At 32.2% G+C, this 11199-nt stretch overlaps 1 protein-coding gene across 6 annotated transcripts in view; it reads right to left on the bottom strand.

The window, feature by feature from the left end:
- LOC106876365 (receptor expression-enhancing protein 1) overlaps positions 1-11199 on the bottom strand; it is a 189950-nt gene that overhangs the window by 146469 nt on the left and 32282 nt on the right. For 2 of the 6 annotated variants that reach the window (XM_052972691.1, XM_014924870.2), the window contains exon 1: positions 9700-10532. In XM_052972691.1, the coding sequence (XP_052828651.1) occupies positions 9700-9834 (135 nt within the window). In that variant the 5' untranslated portion in view covers positions 9835-10532. Of the gene's footprint in view, positions 1-9699; positions 10539-11199 lie in introns of those variants that run through there. The other 4 variants (XM_014924867.2, XM_014924871.2, XM_052972689.1 and 1 more) reach the window with 4 other exon arrangements.

Here is an 11199-nt window from a genome sequence, read left to right as displayed (position 1 = left end):
TGGTCATCAAAATGAAAAAAAACAAAAAAGGTTTATCAATTATGATAAGGCAGAAGAAAAATAAAAACTGGCATAAATTTTAAATTAAATTTATTGGTAGTTAAATCCTAATATTCACAAATGGATTTCTGACAGACAGGTACAAGGTTTCTAACTAAATTTAATATAATGAATCTACACCCTTCACAGAGTAATCTTCTGAAATAAACATCTGAATAACAAATCCGTATAAATAGAAAGTGTTTTTAAATTACAAGATTAAAATACGCAACTGCACAGCCGGTATGTGGATTAAATATGATAAGTCAAGAATTGAAAAAAAGAATATATATTTTTTAAAAAAACAATATGTAGAAAAAGAAAATTAATATATTAAATTTAATATGCCTTAGAACAGGTTATGTTTTAGAAAATTACCTTCATAGGTCTAAACCTCATTATATTACATGCAAATCATCCCCGAGAAAAGTTTATGAAATGCAATACACCTGCATAACCTATAATAACATTGGATTAGAGGGAAGCATTATTTAGAAAATATTATGGGTACTTAAACATGTAACATTTAATAGTTGCAAACACTTAATTCAAATGTCAGACGCAGATACACACGTTCAGTCAAGATATTCTAGCCAACTCTAAATCAAGATAGTTCTTCAACTTTTCATGAAAGAAAAAAAAAAGTAATAAAACATTCCCTTTTAGTAGAAGAATTTTAAAAAAATAAAAAATGCAGCAGGTTTCTTATAGAAGCCAAAGTAAACATGAAATGAGGTAAGATAAGATAACTTGATGGGATGACTAAGAACAGAAGAAGGTAAAGAATGCTGAATCCACAGACACTAATTCTTGCAAACACAGGTTGATAATGGTAGTGATGATGGTGCAGATGGTGATTCTGATAATGCTAATGGTGGTGGTAGAGATGGCAATAATGATGGTGGTGGTGGTGTTGATTTTGATAACGAGGTTAGTACTGGTGCTAATAATCACTAAAATAGATTTCATTTTAACACTAATGATTACTTAAGTTTAACAAGACCAGGGAAAAAAAAACAAAAACAAGATAAGGAAAATAGAAATTCCATTTCTATCTTTCTCTGTAGATGACTGCTCAGAGGCCATAGTTTGTAAAACATTTTAAAATACAAATGAAGCAGACAAATATATATAAAAGAGATTTAAAATGAAAATGAAATAATTTCAAAATAACTTGAAAAAAAGAAATAAAAAATGAAGACCTAAATGAAACATAAAACAATGTACATCAAAAACATAGTCATTATATTTTACGAGAATAATTTCCAGGTAAATATTGAACTCCGATTATTGATTTTTGGTAAAAGAAAAATAAATATTCTATATAATTCATTTTGTTTTATACTGAAGGATGATGGGTAGTAATTGCAACTTTTGTCTGTTGGTATCTCGAGAAAGAGAGGTCAATAAACTCAGCTCTGATATATTTAGGTCAATAATTTGCATAGTTTTTCTGTTAGTTGTGTACATTTTACTAATAAGCTTAAAATCAAAAGAGGCTTACAGAAGATACAAAGGAAAAATCAACAGATTACTTAGATTAAAAAAAAAAAAAATCAATTTGACTGGTTAATGCTAAAATGTTGAAAAAGATAATTTCACATATAATGATATAAATATAGGCAACCCCTGTCCTCACCCCATAAATGGACACTAATTATTAAATGCACACAAGCCAAATAATTTTTATTGAATAAATTTCTTTAATGACAAGTTAGTTAAAGGCTCCGTAATGTCTATGTTACAGGGAAACTGAGAATTCATGAAAATAAAGCAAGTAGTAGTTCTTAATAAGAACCATGATTTTTCATTCTTTATCATCTCAAAGCAAAAACTATTGATGACTACTTTAGATTTTCCTAGCACATGAAATTTTAGTCTGCCCTTTTATATTCCATGTAAAATATTTTCTTCCTTTGGATCTTAGTTATATAATGTGTTAAAGAAATTCAATCCAAATATATAAGTATATCAAACATTATTAAGTAACTAACAATTGATACTTAGACTACAAATAATGAGTGAAATGAGACAGCTTACATTTTTTTTTTTTATTCAATAAAAGATGATTTTTTTTTTTAATGATTTTTTTCGCAACAAGCTTCAGATATCTGGCATAGCAGAAAACAATGCTAAAAATAAAGAAACATGTCAGAATGTCTAGAGCTTGGGTGAATAATTGCAGAAATCAATGAAAGAGAAAAGAAAATAGTTCTCAGTGATGCAAGCTGTAGTATAGCTGTTTAGTTGGTTGAAACTATTCTAGCTCTGGCTTTGATGCAATATATATTAACCCTTTTGATGCCAGTCCATCTAAGACCTAAGCTCAAGTGCAGGAGATGCAAGTGCATCCCCTAACATTGTTTGGAGGCAATGAAAACACTTTGAACATTTGGGGTTAGACCTGGGTTTGCACCCACTAAGCAGATTTTGTTCTCACACTTATGCCTGACACTATCCCCAGTTCAGTGACAAAAATATCTTGTTTTAATGTGAACTAAATAAGAACCGTACATGAAAATTTCAGGTTAACTCAAGTTTTAAACACCAACTTAATAATGACCAAGTTATTTTACTAAATTCCTCAGCATTTTCAAAGTGATTATTTGGAACAAAGTGAGTGTGTTTCCACAGAAAAACAGCAACTAAAAGGTTGAATATAATTAGTCATTAGACATCTTTGATGAGCTTTGAACATATCTAGGACATTATCAAGTAGTAACCTAACAGCATAATGTGGTCTAAATTTTAAAGTAATATGGTTTTGGTACACATTAAGCTATGAAACTAAACAAGGTATCTGGATATATGAGTCCAAACTAATAGCCATCCAAACTTCAAATACAGCATGCTAATTATGATCAAACTTGCTATTCACTTAATTTTATGCATTAACACTTTTGAGATTGCTCCTGTTTCTATGATACAAACTTCATGTTTCAATGTTGTCTAAATTAGAACCTTCTGTCAAAATTTCATGTTAATTTATGTTCTAAACATTAGCTCAATAATGACCAAATTATTTTAATAAATTCTCCATTATTTTCAAAATTAATTCAAACAAAGATAGTGCATTTCAACAAAAATAGGGTAATGTAAGGGTTAATGAAGGACTCTTTGCATTGTAACTCATGGGCCAAACACTTGAGAAGGTAACTATTTTGGAAAAAGATATTTCATCTGCTAACAGATGTACCTGTATGGGTAGTTACTGAAATAAAGACTGCAAACAAAAACACCTTAAACTGAACAATTTAATAAAGTTCATAAATTTAATAAGCAATATCAGTCATACAGCTAACAATCACGAATGAAGGACATCTGCAATAACTTGTTTCAAATTTTAGCACAAGGACAGTAATTCTAGGGGGAAGAGATTAGTCAATTACATTGACCCCTATTATTTGAATGGTATTTTATTTTATAAACCCCACCAAAAGGATGAAAGGCAAAGTTGACCTTGCCAGAATTTGAATTTAGAATTCAGGAAGAAACACTGCTCAGCATTTTGTCTGCTGTGCTAACACTTCTGCTAGTTTGCTACCTGAATAATAATAATAATAATAATAATAATAATAATAATAATTTTGCCACAAGGGCAGCAACTTAGAGGGAGGGGATGAGTCAATTACATTGACCCCAGTGTTCAAAGGATGAAATGTAACGTCAACCTCGGCAGAATTTGAACTCAAAACATAGCAATGGGCGAAATACCGTTAAGCATTTCATCCAGTGTGCTAACGAATCTGCCAGCTTGCTGTCTTAATAATGATAATAATAATTTCAAATTTTGGCCAAGGCCAGCAATTTCTGGGTAAGAGAAGTTGATTAGATCAAACCCCAGCGTTTTACTGACCCTGAAAGGATGAAAACCGAAGTCAATCTCAGCAAAATTTGAACTCAGAAAAATGAAGATAATAATAATAATAATAATAAAAATCAGATATCTTAAAATAGAACCAAAACCAACAGACTGGATAATGCTAGCAGTAAAGAGGGTTTATCTTAGCAGTGATAAAATAAGATGGAATTGAGATGGCCGGCACATTTCGCCATTTTATTTAACAAGGCTAATGAATGATATTAGATGCAATTTTCCCAGTAGAAAGGGTATTGTATAATTATACTCCGATTCAATTGCCCTATATCAAGCCTTTGACAGAATTCGATGAAGCTTGAAGATAAGGTATAATAGGCTTATGAAGACTAGCAAGTTAAAGTATGAAAATGCTGTTTGTAGAATTAAGACTAGCAATATTTTTAATGAATATTCATTAAAGTTCTGCTCTGATAAGTGCACTTAGAATTTCCTGTATGTTGGTAATTGCAAAATCAATAAAAACTGAAGTTGTTAGAAATCCAGTAGTTGAATGAAAGAAATTGAGCGTGAATGATGAAAAATAAACTGTCAGTCAGTGGTTGGAGGCTACACAAATCAATTGTAATTTTAAAAGAATGATTTTGGAACAGGGACACAAATTTTGGAAGAAGGCAGCCAGTTAAATCAGCCAAAAAAGACAACTAGCTCAGTCGCCACAGATAGGATATAAATCTAGACTGTAAAATGATGCAACATCGCAAGGCATTTTTTTTGTCTGATGCTTTAAAGATACTACTATCTACTACAGTTTAGACAATGCATCTTAGTGTCATCAATTTCAAATTTTGGCACAAAGCCAGAAATTTTGGGGAAGGAACTAAGTCGATTAGATTGACCCCAGTGTTCAGCTGGTACTTATTTTATCGATTCTGAAAGGATGAAGGGCAAATTCAACCTCAGGACATAAAGACAGAGAAAATGCCAGTAAGCATTTTGCCTGGCGTGCTAACAATTCTGCCAGTTCGGTACCCTTCTCTTAGTATAATATTAGATACAAGTTATCACAAAAGCAACTAAGCATCTGTATATTTTAGATTTCTGAAGCTTTAGAGCAACGAAAATTCATACTGATAATGAAAGAACTGAAAATGTTGAGGACTAACATAAGCATGATATACTTATGGTAAACAATTGTGGTCAGTGAAAACAATTATGTTAACTTTGGAGATGTAGCATGAATAGGAAAGACAGGCAGAATTCAAGAAGAGATGTATGAAATTTCAACTTCACAACAAGTAGAAACACTTAAAAACTACTCCAGGAAATCAATGCAGCAAAAAGTTATCAATTTGAAAATGAACTTAAATTATACTACTAAAAGTTGCAACTATTTTTAATGCTCTAACACTTCATTTCCATTTTTTTAAAAACTGCATCATACACAAATATATATATATATATAAATAAATATATATATATATATATCAACCTTTGCTTGCTATCTTGAAGCAATACAGAAACTTTCAAAAAATTAAAGTATAAGGTGCAAAATCAATTAATTTTTCACAGTAATAAAATGGGTTTATTTCCTTTTGGCTATCATCAAATGCTAGCATCATTTTAAAATATGTATGATAAAAACGAATAAAGAAAAGAATTTTTAAAATGTGTTAACATTAGCATGCTCTTGAGACCCAGTAATCAACTGATACAGTATCTTCAAATTTATTCAAGAAGCCTTTGAATATTGAAAGGGTAGGAAAGCAATTACAACATGAAAGTGAACTAACTACCAATGATATTTAATGGAACATTTTATTGAAGCAACATTGCCAGACAATTAGCTAGGAAGAATTCAATTGATCAATCGCACAATCAATATCTATGAATCTAGTTATGAAATACATTTTTGAGACAAAATGGATTTTATTAGAAATAATAGGAACCTTGGATTTTGGTGTTGCCATCATAATCATGCTGCTACCCACATCAAAAGTATAACAACTTACTTAAAGCTAGTTACAAGAACAAAGGAAAACTTCACTTCTTGGTCAAATTACTAAGTGATAACCTATCAACATATTCTGGATGCTATGTCAACAGCACTGCTCAATCAAAATTTGATGTTGAGGTAGTTAAAAAAATAAAACAAATGAAAGGCTGTATTATTAGCATACATCCAATATCATGTGATCAACCAGACTATTGAATGTTGTTATATATTGTTGGTCACAATATGCTTTGCATTGTTTTTTAGCCTTCAAACGATGCCACCCTGCTGGCTAGGTGAGCAGGCTGATATTCCCCTTGATCAGAAAGCTACTCCATTGCAGGGTTACTTATTTGTATCTGAGTAGACTGGAGCAATGTGAAATGAAGTGTCTTGCTCAAGAACACAATGCTTGCTTGGCCTGGAAATCAAAACCCACAATCTAGTGATTGTGAGTGCAACACCTTAACCACTAGAGCACATGCCTTCAATACAGTCTTTAAAAAAAATGTTTTAAATTAATTCTTTCATTCTATGCTTTACTGCCCATCAGTACACTTGGACAGTTCCAGTAGCCTTACAGCATAACTGCTTTCCAATGAGAGGAGCTTGATAGCTTTTTATTCAGCCTTCCTCCATTTCCAGAAAAAGGCATACTGTGAGTGGTCTTTCACCCTTCCTGCATAACAACAGCTCTTAGAGAGAGAGAGAGAGAGAGAAAGAGAGAGAGAGAGAGAGAGAGAGTCCAACACTTGGCTGGTACTTTATTAAGCCCAGAAGAACTGATACTGTTAGAAATAAAGTAATTCTAATCATGTTTTAGAAGACTGAAATGTGTTTGGAATTGTCACTGCTAAAGATCAGACTAATTTTCTTTCCCCTCATACCACCACAATCATATTACCTTTACCCAATTTTAATTAATCGGTACTCAGGTGCAACACTGCATTTCAAAAGTTTTTTTTTACCTTCTCGATTTGTGATCCTTGCTTTTAGTTTTGTTAGCACCGTTCGCCAGTATAGCCTCAGTTAACTTATGATGCTCAACACATGGGATAAAAGTTAAAACTTGTGTGTTTTATAGTTTTCCCATATCAGAAAGAAATTAAAAATCATGAATACCTATGTTTAATTGGAGTGTCTTGCAAATTCACATATTTAGATACATTTTGATACTGATTTCAAATTTTGGCACAAAGTCAGCAAATTCAAGGGAGGGATTAGTCAATTACATCAGCCCCTGCACTCAACTGGTACCTATTTTTTTGATCCCAAAAGGATGAAAGCAAAGTCAACCTCAGCAGAATCTGAGTGCAGAATGTAAAGACAAACGAAATGCCACTAAGCTGGCTAACAATTCTACCAGCTCGCTGTCCTATGATAAATTTTGATATTGAAACGTCATTCAGTAGATCGTTGCTCTTTATACAGATGTCTACTGCACAAAAGTAAGAAAAAGCTGAATCTATTTTTCATATATCTGACTGAAGCAAGAAGTAAAATTGATTTTGGCAACCCAGACTCAATTCATATCGCTGTCAGTGGGTGAACTGTTGGTCAGTAAGCCAGTATTAATACTAGTTAGCTATTTTAACCACTTGGAATATGATTATACTGATATAAAATAGTCAACAGCTCTAGAAATATTAAGTAAGGACTTCTGTTTTACAGATAAAAAGATCGTGTTACACACTTTTGAATTAACAATTCATTAATTGAGTTGGTTTCAGCCAAAGAAAAAAATTAAAATAAATACACATAATTTCACATAACATTTTCATACTTATAAACAAGACTAAAACTCTGTTTTTTATAATCTTGCTACTCTGCTCTTATAAATCACCACATGAAGGAGCTGACAGCTATAGTTAACCCTTTAGCATTCAGATTAATCTGTCAAGTGTAATGGTTACTCTTTACTCTTTTACTTGTTTCAGTCATTTGACTGCGGCCATGCTGGAGGCACCACCTTTAGTCGAGTAAATCGACCCCAGGACTTATTCTTTGTAAGCCTAGTACTTATTCTATCGGTCTCTTTTTGCCGAACCGCTAAGTTACGGGGGACGTAAACACTCCAGCATCGGTTGTCAAGCGATGGTGGGGGGGACAAACACACATATATACATATATATATATATACACATATATACGACGGGCTTCTTTTAGTTTCCGTCTACCAAATCCACTCACAAGGCTTTGGTCGGCCCAAGGCTATAGTAGAAGACACTTGCCCAAGGTGCCACGCAGTGGGACTGAACCTGGAACCATGTGGTTGGTAAGCAAGCTACTTACCATACACCCATTCCTGCGCCTATTCACATTGTTTTGAATTAATTAGGCATTATCTTGTATGTAGCTTCAAGATTTTGATGATGTGATTGTTTAATTTTTACAGTGACATTGAAGGGTAGGAGAGAGACATTGAACACGAGAGCTTGAACACGTAACAGGTAGAATATTTTGGCTGGGTATAGTTAGTTTACATGCTGAGATGTTAAACATGGTTAAGCTTTATAGCATTCACACCGAGTTGAAGCCTTGTGTTCCTGGCCCTACTTCATACTTCAACCTTTCTCTCCATCTCTTTCTCTATCAAAGAAACAAACAAATGTGCTTTCTGTCCCCAAGAGAGATACCCTTGGACCCTGTCAACTAACCAGCTGAATACTCTAACATCAAACATTTCTGAAGTGATAGAAATAGTATTAGACAACCTTGAATGTCAATTCTAAGTAACCAGTTATTCAAGTTCTCCAAATTCTGTTAACTCACTCTACTTAACACACCAGTAGTCTCTCACTATTGAGTAATTTTAGTGACAGTTGTAGCTCAGTGAAACATTAAACCATGCCTGACATGCAAATATTTGGGTACTACTCCTACTTACAGCTCCCACCCAACACTAATCACCAAGATCAAAAAAAAATTTATTTTCATCAAACCATACAAATCAAGGTGCGCAATATTTTCTCTTTGTTTATTTTTTAACAGCATCAAATTATAATTTTCTCCCTGACAACTACTAACACTCCTACATACATGATACCAATCCTCCTTTACTTTCCTTTCATAAGGTTTTTCAATAATATTCTCTAATGTACTACTAGACCTACACATGAACACAAACAAGCTAACAAGTAATCCTCTACTTAATCTGCTAGAAATAGAAACTGAATCTTCCTTAAATCACAGCCAATCTCAAAAAAAAAAAAGGACACATTAGATAATGCAGTCCTTCATATACAAAAAAGGCAACTCGGTTATAAGTAGAACAACAGTGATTATAGGTCTGTTTGATCAGAGCTGACATGACTAAGATGACCTAAACATTCTACAATAAGTCTAAATACTATGAATTTCAAAAGAAAAAAACTATATAACACTTCATGACCTGTACTCATAAGCAAGACATAACTCAAACTAGCACATTCATAACAAATTATAGATCTAGTAAACTCAGATAATCTTTCAGAATTATCATATTAATAACCTGCACTGAATGAAAGAGAAAAAAACGTTCCCTCCCTATTCAGTCAGGAACAGCTGCTAAACCTTTACAAAATGCAACCGACCCACTGGGATATATTTTGCATATAAAAATCTCATCATGAAAATGAAGAAAAAGAAAAGAAAAAATTACAGCAAATAAATCAAACATCAATAATTCATTTAATGGAATGCAATGATTCTGGGCTCAGATCCTATATGGTTGAAGATTTGTAGAAACTTTTGTTATTTTTTTCATGGAAATGTAGAAAAAAAATTGGTTTTTTTTAAATATAGATTATGAATTAAAAATTTCCAGAATTAAAAACAAAAAGTAATGGATGATAAAAACATTTATACTTACATATTCTCTTACATTCCTGGTCCGGACTGCCTTGTATGAGGCATATGCTGGATATAATGTTCCAAATATCAATCTGCAAGTACCATAAATATATGGAACCATGAATATCTCAACTGTAAGAAATAAATTCTTCATCTAGACATTTTTCATTAGCACAGACTGAAAAACACTCAAATTATGTTTTAATTCTTAAAATAAGAACTACATCTAGTTTGTTATGATAACATTTCTCCTTTCTTCGGAGACTCTCAAGGGCATTACGACCGGCATAATTCGATCATGACCAAAAGTAGTAAAAGAAGCTGATGGTGCTTTAAGTAATGGTCACATACAGATTATTTTTAGTCCTTCCTTTTTAAAAGTTACTAGTTAACCTTGAGCTTAGTTAATCAAATCCTGTGGTTGTAAATAAGTTCTTAAATGTGGTAAAATAATTACTGGTGTAATGTTGAGGTTTAAAGTTCAGGTAAAAAAAAAAAAAAAAAAAAAATTCCCCCCATAATACATTAACGACCAGTATATCAATTAAGTATGTCAATGTCTGTGTATTTGAAAAGCAGATGTGAATAGTAAACTTTGAAATTAAATGTACATAAAAACACTAATTTGAATAGTTTTCAGATATTTAGTTGGAACTAAATTTTAAGTATTTTATATCCAAGCATATCACTATGGTTGCCATCCCCTGTTAGAAAGGGAGAAAGCAATGTGCTGTGGAGGAAATCTGCTATTCGCAGGTTCTTTCCAAAAATAGGCTTTGACAAGCTTGCCAAACAGTTACTCAGATCTTATTTTACAAAACAGATGCCCTTGATATGAAGATGAGCAAGCAAACACGCCTTGTTGCTATGGTAACTACTTATCAGTTTGTTGCAGGCATGTGAAACTGCTTAAAATGTAAAAGATATACTCCACACAGCAGCACACCTAACCAATAAAAATATTTTTGCAGTACTATGATGCCAGTCCTCAGTAACTACTAAATAGGTGGGATGAGTTTTATTCTCAGAAGCTTATTTCAACAAGCACCACCACTACTATATACACATATTTCAAGAAAAAAAAAAATTTTAATAATTCAAGGTAACTTAGCATTCAATAGCTAAAAATAAACTCCCTTTTCCAGTAACTTTGTGATAATCTTTAATAGGTACCTTCTTTATATTAGAGAATAAATCTCAGTAGTATTTTACTCGCCAATATTATGATATACATTCTATAGTTTTGGAATGAAGGAAGTTTATAAAAAAATGTGAAAGGAAATAAGTTATAGCAGTAACCTTGGCCAATTGTTTCAGGCAAAAACAGGAAGTTACAGTTTGTTTACATGTAGGATAACTTTTTTTTGTTGTCTCTGTATTACATATCTTTTAGCATCAGTTTATTTGTTTGTTTTTAGTCAATTAGTTTAATAAATATAAAAACTGGAAGATACTGGAGCAAAAATTGACTTCTCTCTTGCTCTTGGCAAAAATAAAAAAAAAAAAAAAAAAAAAAAAA

The sequence above is a fragment of the Octopus bimaculoides genome, chromosome 14, assembly GCF_001194135.2.
Source record: "Octopus bimaculoides isolate UCB-OBI-ISO-001 chromosome 14, ASM119413v2, whole genome shotgun sequence".
NCBI lineage: Eukaryota > Metazoa > Mollusca > Cephalopoda > Octopoda > Octopodidae > Octopus > Octopus bimaculoides.
The sequence above is the reverse complement of the archived record's forward strand: the minus strand, read 5'-3'. Positions and strand labels throughout refer to the sequence as shown.